This window comes from Pagrus pagrus (assembly GCF_965226575.1).
Source record: "Pagrus pagrus genome assembly, chromosome: 7".
Classification (NCBI taxonomy): Eukaryota; Metazoa; Chordata; class Actinopteri; order Spariformes; family Sparidae; genus Pagrus; species Pagrus pagrus.
The window spans coordinates 29005664-29026050 of record NC_140191.1 but is presented as its reverse complement, the minus strand read 5'-3'; the positions used below and the strand labels follow the sequence as shown (position 1 = coordinate 29026050).

The window sequence follows — 20387 nt, the reverse complement described above, 5'->3', positions numbered from 1 at the left end:
ACCAGCAGTAACTTAACATTACTCCTGAAACAGCTGAAAGCAAACATGACACAACAGTAAAACACAACGGATATTTGAAAGTACAAACAGGATGAGAGAAACTGAAGATTCAGTTAGAAGCTACTAAGAGCTGAACACAAAGACTTTTTAAAATGTCTTTCTCTCAGGTTTCCTGCACAGACATGAGTTGAGTATTGATTTTATGAGGAGACACAAGTGCTTGTTACAGGTTGGCGGCAGGCGCGAGATGTCACCACAGCTTGCTAGGAGGCGGGGCGGGCCCAGCTTGGCCCTACCCCAGAGCTGGTCCATTGTGGGCACGGTTCGGCTCAACTCCACGCTGTAAAACTGGCACGGCCACTGGTGGAAAAACGGCATATGGCTCACAATCCGCCGCACCAACTCCGCTGCTGGTGTTTTACCAACCAAAACACAAGCACAACCCATTACCATCAGAGAAGAACCTGAGAAAATGAGTGCTTCTGAAATTTAATATGAAAAATACAGATCAGCTCGCCGGCATGACTTTTACCTATTTATGTCATTTTATTTGTGGGTTTTTGCCTTGTTGTGTTACCATAAATTATGACTTATGTGCCTTGATAAAGTGGTTCAATTCGTACAAAAGAGGTTAAATTCAACCTGTCCTATTTTTATTTTTTTTAAATGATCAATAATTATTGATATTGACCGATAGGAAACTTCATTTTCATAATAGACCTTTCAGCCATATCTCCCAGGTCTAGTCTCTCATGCATGTATGCCTTGTCAGCATACATTATAATTAAATGAAAAATTCAGAAAAAAACATGACACACTGTGCCTTGATAAAGTTAAAATGTTTGTAAGATGTTAGCTTATACACACCTTTTTTGTTCCTTTAGATGTGTGATCGTTTCACTGGTGTATCCATGCTGTGTACTAAGCGCCACCAGCTGAATGGAAATCAATTTTTGTTGCGTCTGGTCAGTTCGTCTCCTCTCTCAGCCTTGGTGGCAAGTAATTGGCCCATTAGCTGGAGATTTTATTCAGCACCAAGACTCTATTTTGACTCTTAATAAAGTGAATAAAATAGCTGGTGAACTCTGAGAACTGCCAGATACCATAGGCAGTACACACACAAGTCAGCTTTCTGCCCTAAAGCTACAGCACTGACAGAAGAGAGAACTTTAAGAGGAAGCTACTGTGTGCACTCTGAGGGGATAATACAATCTGTTGCAGGTAGGTTAATGCTAATTAGATTAATGTATATTATTCAAACTGCAATAATTATTGACTTGTTTCTGTAGAAGGCGATAATGAGGTATTTGTTAATGTGTTATTTATTTATTTATTTATTTATTTATTTATTTATTTATGTGTTTATTTGACAGGGACAGTGCACAGCTTCTTAGCTGTACCAGAGTTAGCTAAAAGCTAACTTACATCTGCAGTCCAGTATCGGTCTCAACTTTATGTTGGTACAGTGTGTGCATTGTTATAATTATGTAGACCAGTGTAAGCAGCAAAAATACCTTTTCTCAAACAATGTCAGTTTGTTTTCGCTTTGGTGGATTACTCATTAAATGCTTTCATTAAGCTTAAATAAACTCTTTTTTGTAAACGCTTGCTTTTTTTGGTCCTTGGCGCAGGTTTGGTCTTGGGCAAACCTTTATAAACTATTGCACTCCTTCAATTAGACTTTTTTCATGGCACCCTTCCATGCACAATCCCCACTCAACTCAGTAGTAAGTTATAAAAAATATATGCCAATTCCCAATAGAGCTACAACTGTTAATTGATTGTGTGATCAAAAGGAAATTGTTAAATTTGATGATTGATTGTTAGTTATTTTTAAGCAAAAATGTCAAACATTTGCTGGTTCCAGCTTCTTAGATGTGAGGATTTGCTGCTTTTCTTTGTAATTTATGATAGAAAATGAATAGACCCTTGATGAGACCTGATTTTGGACTGTTGGTTGGATGAAAGAGAACACATTGATGACACTCAGGACTCTTTTTTTCTACCTTTCTACATTCTCAGTAGATGAATCGATAATGACAATAATCGTTAGTTGCTGCCCTAATTCTCAATCAAGATTTCTACTGGAGCAATTTATAGTGTAGTACATTTTTTTCACTATCTTTCAGTGTTGTCACGTCAAGAATATCTTGAAAAAAAATATTAGATTTTTGATACCAATGGGAAAATTTGACATTACATTGAGAGTGAAAAATGAAAGATTGTCATTAAAAGATAAATATAAAAAAGATTGTGTAATATGTATTAAGCACCACAGCAGATAAGTAGTTTGATAAGACTTTGCTGTCTGAGATTCCTTTGGCCTGATATCTCTGAGGGGGATTAGCTTAACTTTAAGAATTAAACATGGCTGTTGGCCCAGCAACTGGACAACAATAACCAATCCAGTTTACTGGGCCATCTTGTTTAATAAGTCAGTGATGTTGAAATACGAGCTGTTGCCAACCTGAAAATTCTTCTGCAGGGCAGAGTCGACATGTTAGTCCTTCAGTGCTTTGCTAAATTTGTTCTTTTAGCACTTTTTGTTAACACTGCTCAGTAGCATCACTTGCATATGGACATGATTGTATCATTGTTCATTTGCCTTAAATGTGAAGTATTTCCAAACAATCCTGTTTTCTTTGTCAACCAACACCAGTTGCGGAGGCTCTGCGCTAGCTGTCTTTACTGAGCAAACACAATAACAAAACAGAGCAAATGAAACAAGTGACTAGAAGGCAACACTTTGAGTGAGTGAGAGGAGCTGGGGCTATGTGGGCACGACTGTGTGTGTGTGCGTGTGTGTGTGTGTTAACTCACTGTCGGAGAGAAGAGGGAGCACAGCTGGCAACTGTATCGATTTTGACAACAGTAGTATCTTGAAAAACTAAAATGCAATAACAGGAGTTACAGGACGATAAAGTGAGGAACTGTGGTGAGCTGCTGCGCCGTCGGTGTTCTATGCACACGGTGTGGTCAGCAGGCTCGTATTATTTTTCCAGAGGCTGTGTAAATAGCCTGTGCTTTGCAGTGTCCTGTGTGTGTGCTGTAAATAATAGTTTGCAGAGCTGGTCTGTCTCATCTCCTATGATCTGCTCCTAAGGCACTCAGATGAGCAGCTGGTTGGAGAAGCAAAGCAACTCCTCATTAAATAATCATCATGACTGCAATGGGCTGAGGCAGTGTTGTTGTTAGGCTGTTAGTGCTTCTGACTGACCAACCAGCACTGCTGAAAAAGGGCTCAAACCAACCCTGTGAACTTAGCTGTCATTAAGGTGTGGCAATTGTGCAAATTTGCTTGTCCATGACTCTATGGTGTCAGATTCAGAATTCAATTCTGCACAGCGGCTACAAGTGTAAGTCGTATTCCTAAAAAGTAAAGTTGCACATTTTTGTTTGAGCTCTCTGTAAATCCACAAAACTGGAAATCCCTTGAAGTTGTCAAAGGTTACAAAAAATTTTGATTCAATACAGTGCAGAACTTTCAGCTGCTCCAAATTGTCTGGAACCCCCTCAGATTTCTGCCTTAGGGCCTTTTTTGACTAGCTCCAAAAAACTCCATTTCCTTAATGTATATTTGATAGTGTCTCCTGTCCAGGGGAGAGGCTTTCTCACTGTGTTGTGTCGGGTCTCTTGGCTAACCAGTCAGCAAAGTGAGCACTTCTGAGAGGCTAATGTGTTTCCCTCCTCTTTGCCTTTAAAGATCATCACTTACTGCATTACGCCACAGATCAGCCGTTTGGGTCGGACTTTCAGCAGCTTTCTGAGGCAATGTAAAACACCACATTTTTTCAAAATATAGTGTACACTTATTTGGATATATACAGTGCCTATAAAAAGTATTCACCCCATTGGATGTTTTCCCCTTTTATTGCTTTTATTAATGGAATCATGGTAAAAAAAAAAAAAAAAAAATTTAAATTAATTAAAAAAATATATAATGGAAAAGTATTCACCCCCTTTGAAATGACAGAGGTCCAGCCAATTGGTGCTAATAGTCTCACAATTAGTGAAATGGGAATCACTCGAGTGCAGTTAATGTATCTCAAGTGATTGTGGTATAAAGACACCTGTGTCTGAAGGTCCAGTCACTGGTTAATCAGTATTCCTGGCTACAGTTACACCATGAAGACAAAAGAACACTCCAAGCAACTCTGTAAATAGGTTACTGAAAAGTATAAGTCAGGGGATGGATACAAAAGTCCAAGTCCAAGTCACTGAACATCCCCTGGAGTTCAGTTAAATCAATCATTAGGAAGTGGAGGCCACCAAGACACCTATGACTACTCTGAAGGAGTTAAAAGCTTCAGCAGCTGAGATGGGAGAGAATTCTGCATACAACAACTGTTGCCTAGGTTCTTCACCAGTCAAAGCTTTATTGGAGAGTGGCAAAGAGAAAGCCACTGTTGAAGAAAGCTCAAATCATTAAATTTAGAGTTCACCCAAAGGCATGTGGGGAGACTCCAAGGTCAAGTGGCACAAACACACCATCCCCACCATGAAGCATGTTGGTGGTAGCATTATGCTGTGGGGATACTTCTCAGCATTAGGCCCTTGAAGGCTTGTAAAGGTAGAGGGTAACATGAATGCAGCTAAATATAGGGAAATCCTGCAGGACAGCCTGATTCAGTCTGCAGGAGAATGTGATGATATGCAAGCCTGACTGAGACCATCCACATAGAGTTTGTCAGTTCAGTGAGCTGTATATACAGGATAATATACAGGACCAGCTCTGTAATGTTAAAGTTACAGTTTTGCTGACCGTTAAACAACGTCACTAATGTGACTGTTTGCTGTCTTAGTCTACAGTCTTAATAATTAAGTATTTTCACAGTATTTCATTAGTTTTATGACAAACTGACTTTCTTTACCTGAAAAATTTATCTTTTTAAATTGAGAAACATCATATGTGTGCTTCTTGGCACAACTCAAGTGGGATCAAAAGATTATTTGTCTTTCTCCACTCACCATACAAAGTTTTCAGAAATAAGGTCAAACCGGAAGGAGCATGACTTTGGCTCTCTATTAGCTGTGTGGTTAGCCCTCTGTTACCATAGCGTTAGCAGTTGACAATCAAAACCAACGTGCACCTTCATCTCAGCGCTCCCGGGCATATAGCCAGCGCTTTTCTGCCCGGAAAAAATGCTATGTGGACACAGGCCCTGATATGATCTTTGCACACTCAAAACACAGCTTTTATGCTTATTAGCATAGGCCTGTTTGCTGTGCATGTACAAATGGTTTTCTATTTTTATTAAAGGTTTGTGCTTTGTTCACTGGCCTCAGGTATTTGAAAATGTGTTTGTAATGAATGCTAATTGCAAATAAGGGACGCATTGTACTGTAGATAGCATTTCAAGTAGGGCTGCGACTACTGATCATTTTTTGTTTTTGATTAACCTGGCAACTATTTTCTTCATTAATTTTTTTTGGCTGTATCAAAATAGATACATTTTCTATCAATCAGCTAAATTACTTATTGTTTCAATACAGGTACAAGTTGAACTCTGCATTGATGTTCTTAACCAGATATATTTTTAACTGCATCTTTTAGCTTTTAAGCTGCAGCCATCCATATTGTTTTGTGTTAATAGTGAATGAAATGCATAATTTGAATTACCTAGTAAAGTACAGTACTCAATTATCATCCAACAAAGCTCTACAGGGCTTTGTAGCTTCTTTTTAGCTTTTTACTGCCAACAAAGTTACTAGCAGAAAGCGGTATAGCTTCAACTAACAATTATTTTCAATGCAGATGAATCTGTCGATTATTTTCGTGATTATTTGATCAGTTGTTTTATCTATAATATGTCAGAAAATGATGAAAAATGTCATTGACTAGCTGGTGAACATAGCTGAACATCTAGCAGGTAGAGAGCTTGATGTATTCTCAAGAGTTGTTGGAGACCAAAACTGAGCTAAAAAAAGAAACACAGCTCCTGTTGGATGAAGTCTACTGGCTTTTATAAAGAGATTTGATTTAGAGTTCTGCCCCCTAGTGGTAAGAAATTGATCAGTGGGCCTTTGTGAACTGTTTCATCCTCAGTATCCTCAGTCACACCAATGCAAACTGATGCCTTTTCATTGTGGTGTAGATTGACTTCAAAACTATTCTGACCTCTGCACTTCTCTATAAGAAAATTACAACACTGATATAGAATTAATCTAAGTCTTATGGACTAGAAACTTTACAGATTGATACACATTACGCTCCTTTTTAAAGGTCTTCTTCTCTTGTCATCATTTTCTGAAATGGACTTGAAGTGCAGAGAATCAGACCATGAAATAGGCTACTAACTCAAATGTCTTTTTTGAATGGGATTTGAGGTGTTTTCGCAAAAAGGGACCATTTGGCAGCTGTTGCAAAAAAACAACAACAAAAAACATTTTTCACTGGCTATTTTTCAGTAGAGTTGAACCTGTAACCTGCCATTAATAAGTCCTGCATCTCCTCTGGTATTATCATACAAGCTCCAGGTAATTTTGTTTCTTTTGCTGTAGAAGAGACTTACAGCACCTATTCTACATACATTGCACTGATGGGCCTACGACTTTGGTTTCCCAGATATCTAAAGTAAGTTTTCATTACAGCTGGCCCTGGGAAAAATATAATTAATCTAATTTGCTTTCTGGCCACGTGTGATGAAGTATAATTGTTTTATCTCTCCGCCTCTGACTTCCACACACCTACTCTACCTACACAATCTGGGAATTTGAAGATGGTGTTCTCTCACAGGGGACATGTTTCAACTTCTCTCAGTACTAATTGCTGTCAAGGTTTTTCGTATCTTTTTGATGAATTGGCATTTAAACATTAAAGGGGAGTTCAAATGCTAATGAAAACCAAACCTGTTTCGTTGGCTTGAATTACCAGCTATCCAAACAGCAGTCATGTGTTTGTCTCAGTGTGGGCCAGGCTGCCACACATCTTCACTCTGGCTTAGATGTCTCCCTGCTACGGACAGGTTTTGTTGCCATGTTTCCCTTTTGAGGGGTATAATGGCACACAGAAGTCACGGTTCGGTACATACCTTGGTTTTGGGGCCGCTGTTCAGAATGAGTTTGGTGCAACGGCAACAAAGCACCAAAACATTTTCAGGTCTCCTTTTCATTCTCTTCTGCTTTTATGCTTCAAACGCAGTTAGAAAACAGCTTTCAGGTACATCACTGCCAACCACTAGATTTTGAGTGTGGATGAGAATGGTCTTCTGTTGAGCTACCCCAACCCTCTGTATGGGGAGACCATTACATCACGTCATAAATAAGACAAGGCAAGACATTGTAATTGTAATGTGAAAAACAAATTGGAATATCCCAAATAAACTTGCATGTTCTCATAACGGGCAATATCGAGGTCAGTGAAAATGATTGAGGGTCAATAAGATACATAAGCGATAATGTAGTTATTGTGAAAGGCCTACAAACAGGTTCTTAGAATTACATATTGTCATATCTTTTAAATGTAGCCACAAATGATGAAAAGTTGACAGATCTATTAGGTTCATCAGGATAGATTTTTGATAGTTACTTAGTAGATCACAACTCAGCCAAGCCTGAGAACAATGCCATAGTTGACAATTGGGGGTAGATGAGCTGCCCATTTATTATCTTCATAGACTGTGAAATTAGGTTTTACATAAAATGGGGTCAGTGGAGTTTAGATATGTTCAGTGATTTGGGGGATTGTTGTTTGCAGTTATGGACAGATGCAGAGTCAGGAGAAGTGACTCTCATTTTCTTCATATGTGGTTGCTCTCATCTCCTCAAGCATTCAGAGAGACCTGACCACTTACGCAAAATGGCTGCTTACACATTAGCTCAGGCCAGTTAGGTGAACAAAAAATGCTATTATAGTTTCTATCTATTTTACCCTGGGCCTCTGACCCAAGCCCACTTCTCTCTGGATGTGTGTTAGCTCTGTCCAGCATGGTATGAAGCTCAGTATACTTGAGCCTGCTGCCCCTGTGACCCCTGCCCCCAGTCCTGTGATGGTATGAAACTGTGGCTGCCTGTGGCAGCGAAATCTCCCTCTGAGGGATAAAACATACAAACTTGACTTTGACCAGTGCTTTCTCTGCCCTTTCTGTTTGTGTCTCTTCCTGAGCACTTGCTGTGCTGAATGGTTCTCATCAAAAATGGCTTGAAACGGTACAGTGTACTGTGTGTTGCACCTACTATTTAAAAAGGAAGTGAATCAAATTTTTCCCAAGAGCCCAGGCTGGCAGTGAAAATGTATTGTTACTTACTAAATGCGGACTATCTTCACCTCTACGGCATTTCTGGTTATACCACAGATATATACCATTATGGTAAATAATAAAGGGCTTAACAGGCATCCTTGTCTGGTAGAGCGATATATTTGAAGGTTTCTCGAATATGTACTATTAGTCCTAACAGAAGCCTGTGGAGATGCAAATGATAATTTGATCCAGGAAATAAATTTCCATCTGAAACCATTCTTTATCTGTCAGGCTTCAGGGAGAGTAGATCAAAATTCATTCTTTATTGTGAGTGAGGTGAACCGTGTGTGGGCGCTTTTGTCCTGATTTTGTCAGCCCTTGACCTTCTCCTATGCACCTGTCGATCCACATGCAAAAGTTTTACTCTGAGCATTGAATTGTTAGGAATGCTCTAATATGTAAAAATGGACCTACAGATGTAGGTCTTTCGATTTCAACAAAGGACAATTAAAAAGTAGTAGTAAACGTTTTAAATAACCTTTGTGGCTATCCCACAATGTCCCTGTTGAAGTCCCTGTTGCAGTTATCTCCCTGCTGACACCCTTTGTCATACAAAGTAATATTGATTTTTAGAGTTTTCAAGGTGCACCTGGATGCACCTTGTGTGTGTGGTCAAACTCAGACAACTAACCATCTACTCCTGTTTGATGTTGTGGTTTTTGCAGGTTTTTCATTTCTAATCCAGTAATTCTCCTGGCTACTTATTTCACCACTGCCTGTGTGCATGTGGCCAAATTAAATGCCTGTCATGGTGTATTTTGCTTGAAGTTGTCCTTCAATGGCTTTACTTGCCCACTACTAAAATGGTTCCTACCAACTCTCAGCAGTAACTTCATTTCTTTAATGGAATGTAAAGAGGAATCATGGTTCATTTAGATTAATGTAATGGGGAAGGTAGGAGGTTGGAACATTGAAGATGGATCAGTGATGTACAATGTAAGGCTTCAGAAAAAAACAAAGATGGGCTGCCTTGCCTGTGGGAAGTGGGAATGGGGTCAATAGGTGATTTTTAGCTGGTTGACCCGCAAACACACGTTTCCTGCAAACAACCCGTTTTCAGTTGCATTTGCATGAAGCAACATATGAAACAGAATATCTTGTGTCATGCTGGTTTGTATGACTGTAAGGCAGCTCTTTGAATTGTCTAATGCTGGAGCACTTAATATGGTTATAAAAGGAAATCATTATTGTGATACAGGAAACATCAGTTTTGCAAATGGCAGTTGGGGGTTGTGTGTGTAGCTGCAGCTTTCTTTTTGCCCCAGGTCTCTTATACAAATAGTCACTGTGCCTCTTAGTCTTAACTTTGCTTGTCAGGTTTTACAACTCTTTATTTATTCTGGGACATGTTTGTGCATATATCTTTTCATGCATATCTTTTATTTGTGTGCATATCAGCTCCTGTGTTCATACTGTAGCTGTGTGTGTGTGTGTGTGATAGAAGTGTGCAGATAGTCTCTTTGATGCCACCTCCTGTCAACTGCTCAGAGCTGTGTGTTCAGTCAGTCCTCCTGTGTGGAGCTCCCCCATACGCCATCTGAAACCAGCAGGGAGTACAATCACCCTGCAGAGGCTGACGCTGCCTCACATGTCCTTGGGAAAGATAGTAGTACAGGTCATCAAAAGGTGATGCTGCCCTCAGTTTGGCTGCTCTTTGGCCATCTGCCACATTTAAAGATGCAGCAGAGCAATTGTCAGTCTGCACAAGAGAAAGGGTTGGGAAAGGGCTTGTAATCAGAAATGATAAAGCAGGGTGGTAACTGCCAATTCTGACATCATCCTGTCCTAAACGACAATGACCAAAGACATCTTAATCTTAATGCAAAATGGACTGACTCTTAATCTGTACTGATAAACAGTGACATAAATAATGGATTTTTGCCTTATTTGAGGCATCACTTATAATCACTTACACCCCCAACCTCACCGCTGCACTGCAGCATTCAAGATCACCAAAGGCTGATTGCCAAGAGGGACACTCTGACAGTTCCTGTCAAAATAAAATGACGTGTTGGTAGAGGAATTATGCGTAGAATTTGGGAGTTTGGTTACTCACTGTATGTTTTAGTGTATTTAAGTTCAGCTCAGAGACTTGCATCACACTATGACTCATTTTAAATATGCATTGGCAGGATGCAAGTGTTGCCATGGTAATTAGTCCAAATGATGCTTGCATTTTATTTTCCTTCACTGCTTTCAGTGTCTGTCCCCTGGGGGCCTGGGAAGGCATTGCAATGAGCTTACATGGGGCCTGTGGTGAAATTAATGTATCTTAGTACAATAACGCTTTCAGCAAAGTGTCTGAATTATTTACAGACTTTAATTTATCACGCTAACATTTATCTACCTAATGACAATTGACTCACTTACTTTTTTTTCTGCACTGCTTTGCTTCACAAGACATATTTACATTCAACCCAGAAAGCTGCTGGTAATGAGAGCTTTGGATATATATTTTTTTCTTGCCTGGGCAATAAAACGATAGCAACACCATGTGATTGTACCTCATCAATGGCAAAAAAAAAAATTGGTTTGATTAAATGTTTGATTGAGTTTCACATGCACGTATAACATGCAAACCAATGGAAAGCCTATCAGACGCCCCGGCTCATAAACAGCCTGCCATATGCCTTTGTAATGGAGCGAGCTACGAGTGATTTGCCAACAGCCAATCACTTAACAGACAAATCCCACTTGTGCTGTCTCCTTGGCTCATTTAAACAGCCTATCAAATCCCTGGGTGCTACGAGGACATGCAAACAGGTAATAATTTAACAGGTGTGTAATTTGGTTGGTTTGGTTTACATGTGATATTTCGTCTTTTATACTTCTTCCATTAGTGTATCTTCCAGGCATAGGGATGTGCCTGACATAAGTAGGACACTATATGTAGTACCTGGCTGAGTATTATATTACACTGTGAATTCCTCACTTGATTTCATGTTCTATAGGGATGATCACTGATTTAATGCAATGAGAATAGTTCCTCTATCACTTATCCATTGATTCCCCCTCGATTCCACATATTCCTCGACTCCATTCTAGCACCTCTTTTATACTCCTGGTGAAACTTGAGAATATTTTGTTGTTGCCTTGAATGCCATCAGCCATCTAACCTTTAAGAGCGCATTGAAGCTCCCGCTTCCATCTCGAGTCCCAAAGTCTTTTAGTTGTATCTTTCAAACATGAATCTACTATTTAGACCTGGATACAGTGGCAGTGCTCAGCCTTGCTTCCAATTTTGCCCAGTGGCCTCTAGCAGTATTGCAGTGAAAAATGTCCCTGTGACCCAAAAAGCATTTTCCCCACAGAATGCCATTATAAAAGAGAGGTCTGTAAAACTGTTGACGGGACAAACAAACAATGTTGATTATGACTCTTTCTATTATGAATATTTCATCCATGGAGGTTTTTTTGGTGTATGCGCCAGGGGAGTGATTCTTATTTGACTGAATGCACCATCTTTGCATCAGGTATCTTCTGATAAATCTACGGCTTCAAACATTGATCTGGCGCCATTAAGCAAAAATCTAAAGCTCCAACTTGGATACTTATTTGTTGGATGACACTGTAAATATATAAAAATTTGATATGCAAGAACTGTGATACACAAAACAATACAAGAGTGTAAACTGCCTCAGTGGAACCACTGATTTAGGAACATTTATTTTCATTGAGTTTGTTGGTGATCGGATTTTTTTATCTGCTATGTGAAACACAAAAGCAAATGAGTTGAATCTCATCTGTGCTCCATTATCTAAACATACGACAGTCCAAATATTCTTTGGAGAAAACTGGTAGCACAGTGGCTACTTACGCATCTGAAAATTCAACAACCTCTTAGCGACAGCTCTAATAGATTTGGCTGTTGGAGTTCATTTCATGCCGTTGTTTTGCTTAAGACAGGCTAGTTAGCCCAGTTCTGGCAAGTCTACACATAAAAAGCTTTTATATGTTTTAATGACTCCAAATCCCATGGGTGAGACAGAATTTTGTATCGGCTGAGACCCAGGTTGGTAAAGTTGTAAGAGCCCATCATCCAGAGAGTTGAGTGTGGGTGGAGAGTGTTTCCTCTGTCCACTGGCAGAGCGCTTGAGGATATAGCTGGCTCTCTGGGACCGTGATTGTAAGAAAAAAAGAGAGCGTGCGTGCTTGCGTGCGTGCGTGCGTGCGTGCGTGCGTGCGTGCGTGCGTGCGTGTGTGTGTGTGTGTAGGTACTTTTTCTCCCCCCTCTCACTCCAGTCAAATGAAGCCTCAAGTGAGCATGAACACCCCCCCATGCATCCTCACTGTAGCACTCCGCCCGGAGAGGGTTGAGCAAGCCATATGCTGCAATCCCTCCATCACATTCCTGTTTTTCATGGAGGGACAGTTTCTATTGAGCACTTTAATACTTGTGGAAAAACTCAGGGGACAAGCAGACTAACTGCTTTGAATCAGCACAGTCTCTGTCTAAAGGCTGGGGGCAAGATGCAGGATTTGTATAATAGCAGCACTCCATCTACCAGGCCCGACTAATTAAAGACAAGGCTGTAGTTGAGTTGTCCCTCTTACATCCTCTGTGTCTGTAAACAACTTGAGAATGAAAGGCAAACAGAAGGCTGAGGAAGAATGAGAAGCACAGGGTCGGGGAGCAAGGGCTAAGCAAGCCACTTGAGACTTTTCGTCTGGTCTCTGTTCTTGGTTGCTTTTCAACTGTCTAAGAGGAAAAGTTTATAATACCTTTTGTTCACTATGCTGTTATTTGAGATCACAGTCATTTGCAGAGCTGTGGTAGAGGGACATTGGGCCAGTTTCAATTAACAGCGACTGGTTTTTCGGAACTTGGGGACCTCATTTATAAAAGAGACGTACGATCAGTTTTGATCTTAAGTATGACTAAGATAAAAACCACATATATAGGATTTAGTCCACTGAATGGTATGTGTAGCCTGGCTTCAATTTCCTCTACCATTGCTGTGATCACGTATCCCAAAAAGTTTGATTTTCTCTTTTGGTCCGTGCTTATTCCCTGACTAAACCCTAAAACCTAAACTGATTTGAAATAGATCAAGTTCAATTTAAAAAATCAATTATAGATCACAGGTATGTAGTTACAAACCACATTTTTAGAACCTGCTTACTGTAAGCTGGCAATAGTCTTTTTTTTGCTTTAATGTAACATAATGAAGTAAATGTGGATTGCACAATGTAATAATGAATAGTAGAATAATGATATCACTGGTGTTTACATTGGTTATCTATAAACCTCGCTCTCAACATGAATTTTTGTCCGCCACTGGGCACGTAATCTCCCAGGAAAATAAAGGCTGGCTGGTGATCCAGTCAGGCTGGCACCATTTCTATCTCAGTTAAAGACTGAATGAATGAATAAACTCACTTGCTATCTTGGGTTGTTGGCATTTTCTGCTCTGAAGATAACGAAAAAGCGATCTGGTTGTCTTTTTGCGCCAACGGCGCCAACAATAATACCACTTGGAAACAATAGAGGAGAAAAATTGTCTTAAAGCAAGGTTTCTTATGCTCAGCATCTTTATTGATCAAACATAAGCACACAGTTGGAAATAATCTTAAGACAAAGTTTAAGTAAAAATCTATAAACATTTTCTATAAATGAGGACCCTGAACTGACTGATCTCCCCTTACCAGAATATGGACATCTCAGCCCATGTGAATTGCTTCAGATGCTTGACCCCCAGTATACTTAACAGTCCTGACAAGTCTTGTTGTCTTTGTTTGTACGCAACAGTACTTGCATATCAGACCTTTAATGCTTCCTGAATTACAGGCATCAATAAATATATCAATAACAAATGGTAACTCTCCTGGATTAGAACCTCTTACCTTTTTTGCAAAAATAGTCACATGTAAAAGTCTCGCCCACCCATCCCATATGTTTGACACAGATTATCAAAAAATATTAAGCTTTTCACCAATCTTACAAATAGCAGTGATACCAGAATAGACCCTTTGCCTTGTAGGATTATCAACCCTGTTTTCATTGGCATGTGACTGGGAAACCACCCAGCCAGCCCAGTGTGTTCAGGACCGCTCCCTAAGAGAAATGAAATGACTTTAAACTCCAATAATACATTTGGCATTTATCTTATGTATTTCATTTGCAAATACATGCAAATAGGGTTTGAACTAAACATAGAGAAAGGGGGAAATTCTGCCGCTATTTGTTTGAAGCAGGTGACTGGAAATTACAGATGGGTCCTTTGTAAGGAAAGGATGAACTCTCTTCACTGAGATGAGAAGATAGAGGAAGGCCGATTGGCGAATCGCTGCAACGCCTCCTCTCTCTTCATCCTCATGAGGCGTAACGTCTCCTCCTGCCCCTGCAGCCTTGTCACGTTTACCAAACTTTCCAAGGGTTGAATAATATGGTTTATTGTTTACAGGTTCAACGCGTGTAGGCTGGAATAAGAAAACACTAAGTCCAAACTTAGATTTCCAGGTTTCTTTTCCGTTACTTGCAGTACTCTTGCTTTGAACGATGCAAGCACAGTCTGTTTTAAGGTTCCTCCATTCACGTTGTATTGTGTTGCCGAACACAGCTCCATTTACACCTGGTCCAACCCCTGAACCTCTTTGTCTTTGTGTAATGTCTTGTTGCCATAGTCTAGTTTGTGTTTTGTTGCTGTCATGTCTTAGGATAAGCAAATAAATGTTTGACTATAAAGTCATTGTTTGTGGTACATTTTACAGTTCCAGTTTTGCTGACGCTTTACTTAAATTACAATTAATTATTTCCCCGGAGTTAATATGTGTGTTGATACACCCACTCTTGCCTGATCAGCAAGAGTTTTCACTGGGTTATTGTACTGACTATGAGGTCGTCCTGCTGGTCGAGAGACTAACAATAGTCTGTATAAGAACCTTTGTTAATGCTATATTAATACAAATATTTTGAGCTATAATAGTAATCACACAGCCGGTACCTATGATCTTGCAATGGTTGCATAAAGTCAGGGTCCTAAGATAGCCATCTAAGCAGTTTAACTTGTGAAGTTGGAAATATTTGACCACATCATCCAGACTTTGAGTGAGAGATTCACCCATTGACTTGTCGTCTGTAATATGTCCTTCTCCTTGTCAACACAGCTGATTAGTGATTGTATCGGTGTGTCTATTAAAGATAACTCTATATTCTTCAATTTGACAACATAAGACAAGTTACACTAGAATACTAGAGATCTCAAGTAAGCTGACAAAAAATAATCTCTTAAGGATTGAAGGGTCATGCCCCCCCTTTCTTCCGGCAGCTGAAGGATAGAGAATTTCACCCTTGGTCTCTTTTTATTCCAAATGAACGATGAAATATGCATATCCCATTGTCTAAATTGTCTGTGAGAGATATCCACTGGAAGTGATAAAAATAAGATATACCTGAGAAGAATATTGATTTTAACTGATCTAATTCTGCTGCCAAAGTGGAGAGGCAGCAAGGCCCACCTAGTGAGGTCTTCATTTATGTTTTGGTTAATTGAATTATAGTTCATAACAAATAGCTGTGAGAGATTTTTGGGTAGACACACTCTGAGGTACTTAATGTGAGATGAATACCAGTTAAAATTATACCTTGCGGTACATTTTTGCATGGGGGTATATTAAATGTCATGACTTGGGTTTTGTGTTTATTAAGGACATTTCCTGCACGTGCCCTGTATGTTTCCAACATTTTCATTAGTAAAGGCTAATCTGAGCCATTATTGTGACCAATACGCTGTCTGCGTACAAACTTATTTTATACTCCATTCCTCCTATTAATATACCCTTTAATCCTGTCTCCTGTCGAATTCCTTGAACCAGTAGTTCAATAAATAAATTTAAGGGACTAGGGCGAGCTGGGCAGCCCTGCCTTCCTTTAACACATAATTAAAGCAGGTCTCCAGTAAAGGGAGTAAATGTTCTCTCATGGATTTTTACCATTCTGGGGGGGGAAACCATCGTCAGACTTGTTAGTATGTCTCTTCTTTTATCGTGCTTGCCATAAGTTCAGCGTCAGTCTTGCAGTTTGCTGGTAGAACTCATTCTGCAGTCCTTCATGTTGATATTATTTTCTCATTTACCTCTATGGTATTGTAGCTTTAAAATCTTCTTAACGCTGTGACTTTGCTATGACATAGTCATAACTTCCAAACTGGCTCATATTTGGGACTTTGAAGTTTCTTTTGTTGAATATTTTAAGTTCTGCAACTTTTAAATTCTGTTAAATGCTTCAGGTTGAAGCTTGTTTGATGTCAACCTTTTCCCAACCTCACATTGCTCAGTGTTTGTACTTTTCATAATTTTTACCGCAGCATGTTTGGCACAGCTACAGTTACTTGGCCCAACTAATGTGGGTCAGCAGTACTGCTTTGTTCTGATGTATTATGTTGAAACAGAAGATAATAGAAAAAAGTTATTTTCTAGAAAATCTAGGATTTATTTGTACTTTTAAATGAATGCTACATTCACACATGTCCTCTTACAAATTCCTGCAGTTGGTTTTGCTTCCACACCACTAACGAACCACAACATACTCCACTCTGAACAGGACCAGAACCCTTCTTTTTAAGCAGGCTAGGTCTGTTGTTTGGTCTGCACTGAGTAACACTGACAGCTTTTACACTGGCCTAGATTGACACACGCACAGTTTGTATGAAGCATACCGAAAAGGTTAGATGTGAAACAACTAAAAATGTACTCTGTAAAATGTGCAGTCAATAAATATCCACCAGTGAGTGCTAAAACCTAAAGCCCGACCCGCACTTACACATTTCAGTGAGAGACTACTGTCCTCTGTAGCTGCTCTGGTTGGTTTTGGTGATGTGCCCTGTCCTAAAATTTCCTTTCGCCTCTGTCTCAATGTTCAGGTTCAACTACAGGTCGACTCACCATCTCACCACCAATGGCTTCTACGAGTTCCTCAACTGGTTTGATGAAAGAGCCTGGTATCCTCTGGGTAGGATAGTAGGGGGCACGGTGAGTGTTTCTTATGCATGGTTGGTGGGTACGTGGGTGTGGGTCTTCTGAAAGTGTGTGTAATTTCTGCCTCGGCCACATCCTTCTTTGTCCTTATTTCTCAAGAGTAACATTAGTGTGATGTATCTTCAGTCATGCTCTTGAACTCACTCTCAACTACAGGTCGTACACACACACACACACACACACACACACACACACACACACACACACACATAGTCAGCGTCTCTGGTCTTGGGGGAGGCAGGGAGTACAACACAGTAGATCTGTCTTAATAACAGCTAAAGAACAGACAGGCAGCGGTCATTTTTAACACTTCATTACACTCTAACTCATCTCCTCATCTGTGTGTTTATACCCATCTGTGGGATCTCTATATGGGCTGATGAAGGGTTGAGCTAACTATTCTTAACTTATCTGCTCCCCAGAGGGCACTTTTGATACTCACACTAGCTGACAAAACAGCTTTAAGTATTTGGTTTTGACTCAAGCACCCCTTTTGCATCATATAGAGTGACACTGCGAAGAAATAAAGGACAAAGACTATTCTCTACTTTAGAAGCTGTACTGTTATACTACCACTTAGTCTTAGTCTGCCACTACCACTGCTTTAATTGTAGTGATTATTGAAATGTCTTTGCATGCACTGTATACATGGGAAGGTGCGTACATTGTAATGAAGAGTAGCATCAACACTAACAGTTTTGAACAGAATTGTAATGTCAAGATTATGAAAATATTTTTTAATGTGGAGACAGAAAAAGAAAGAAGAAGAAAAGAAGAAAAAGAAAAGCTGAATTTTCCATTTCCAGTCTTAGTTACCAGGCTTTCATTTAGACTATCCTAGCTCTGTACCAGCTGTCATCGTCAGTATAAAGAAAACTCAAATATCCTTTTTTCAAATAGCAAATTGTCGCATTGTATTTAGTACCAATTTTATGTTTCATCAAGGTAATGATGCAGGCTGGCGAAAGTACATTTCCAGTCCAGTAGCTCTGTGAGCTTGTAATGTGATTTTTTTTTTTTTTTCTGTCTGCTGTTGAATTACTCATTCCAACTGTTAACGATGGCATTTTGCTGTTGCAGCAGTGAAACTTTGTATGAGGCAGCAATTTCAGTTGTACAGAGCTCTTACTGTGATGTAGGTAAATAATGCTGCTGTTCTCATGAATTAATAACAGTAATGATATTTATTATTATTACCTGACTTCTGTAAAATCTTCAGAAAATTCAATTTGTCTTAGCAGCCTTAAATCATTTCTGCCCCTTTCCTCTGTTCCCCCTTTTCCTCCAGGTATACCCAGGTCTGATGGTCACAGCGGGCCTCATCCACTATGTGCTCAACCTGCTCCACATCACCGTCCACATCCGGGACGTGTGTGTGTTCCTTGCTCCAGTGTTCAGTGGCCTGACCTCCATCTCCACTTTCCTGCTGACAAGGGAGCTGTGGAACCAGGGCGCTGGGTTGCTTGCGGCCTGCTTCATTGCAATCGTCCCTGGCTACATCTCCCGGTCTGTTGCTGGTTCCTTCGACAATGAAGGCATTGCCATCTTTGCCCTGCAATTCACCTATTATCTCTGGGTACGAATATACATATGTTATTGGTGCCCCCCACATTCTTTACTCTCCATTATATACGTGTGTGTGTATTTATAGTGCACACAGACCATCTACCTCATAACCCCCACAAAATGAGTCGTTTTACTATCAAAATTTGAGCCATTTGGTCAAATAAAATTCAGAAAGTCTAGATGAGCCGCACAATTAAATTATATACAGTATATATATATAAACCTATGTAAGCTTTGGTTGTATTGCTTTTTCTTTTTTTTTTTTAAATCTCTAATTAGTATAGAGTATAGAGTTAAAGCTTTTGGTAGAACAAGATAAAGGGATGTGCCCTAATAGCACATTGTGTAAAGCTAAGTGTTCATTTAAGATGTTTCCTAATGATAAGCACAGATAATTGATGATGCAAATATGATTTATTTTAACCTCGGTCATTTCAGTAGCCACAGTAAACATTTTATCTGTCCCCAAAGATTGTAGTGTCTCATTCATGGTACGCATTAAAGTTCTAAAAAACATTATGTTGTCAGTTACCTGTGGAAAATAATGTATAGACTTCCTATTTTTCAACTACGACATTTTAAGTATACCTCTGAGATGACGGTGTCCGCTGAAGTCACTGTTAGTTGGTGGTATGGATAAATTGGGAGTAGCATAATCTGTTTAAAAGCTAAACATTAAGCTTTGCTTTGAAACTCAGATTTTAAACCAATAATGCACAGATGTAGACCCATAGGACTTGAAAGCTCATACTACGTAGATCTGGGATATGCATGGGCAGAAGACCAGAGTTACTTTAATGCAAGTCTCCAGAGAATGGTTCCCTACTATTCTTTTCTTTTTCTCTCATAGTCTCTCTTCCCATCTCATTTTATCCATTACGTCCTTCCATCCATCTCAATGGCTCAACTTCTCCATTTATCTAATCCCTTCCAGCCAATAGCAATGCCCCCCAACCGTGCCTTCATTAAGTCAGGGCTTGTTAGCTTTGTTAAACCCTTGTGAGCAGCTCTTGTGCATGGCGCAGGGCAAGGGTAAAGATGTGTAGAACATGGTGATGAACTAGAAAAGGCAAGTTCTGAAGAACTTGCAGCTGTGAATGCTGCCTGTTGAAAAGCTGATGCCAAATGCGCATTGCTGGCTGAAGAAATCTTTGAATATTACCAAGTATAAAAAATGTAAAATATTTTAAGGTTAGTTGAAGAGCTGACTGTTAAAACTTTGAATAGTGCCAATAATACATTATTTTGAATACTTTAAGGTTTGTTGAAAAGCTTATGCGAAACTGAATTGGTGGCTTTTATTTATTTGAAGTTATTTGAAGTGAGAATGAGTCAAATACTATGAAAGGGACTGAAAAGTTGAATAAATGCATATTTATGTAGTTTCTGGCTTTGAGAATGAATGAAAAGACAATAGTTGAATATAGTTAGAATGTTGGAAAAGCGGTTAAAGAAATCAAACATACAAAATATACTGTGTGTGTGCATGCTTACGCGTGCATATTTGCATTTGAGTCTGTGTGTGGCCACGTAGGAACGCTTGGCAAATCTGTCTTTGCCCAATTGTTATTGGTTGCCATGGTGATGGTAACTAAGTTGGTAGTG

At 39.6% G+C, this 20387-nt stretch overlaps 1 protein-coding gene across 1 annotated transcript in view; it reads left to right on the top strand.

Moving 5' to 3' along the window:
• LOC311260424 (dolichyl-diphosphooligosaccharide--protein glycosyltransferase subunit STT3B-like) overlaps positions 1 to 20387 on the top strand; it is a 61913-nt gene that overhangs the window by 16148 nt on the left and 25378 nt on the right. The window contains exons 2-3 of the mRNA XM_084358219.1: positions 17102 to 17210; positions 18505 to 18792. Coding sequence (XP_084214345.1) covers positions 17102 to 17210; positions 18505 to 18792 — 397 coding nt within the window. The remainder of the gene's footprint in view (positions 1 to 17101; positions 17211 to 18504; positions 18793 to 20387) is intronic.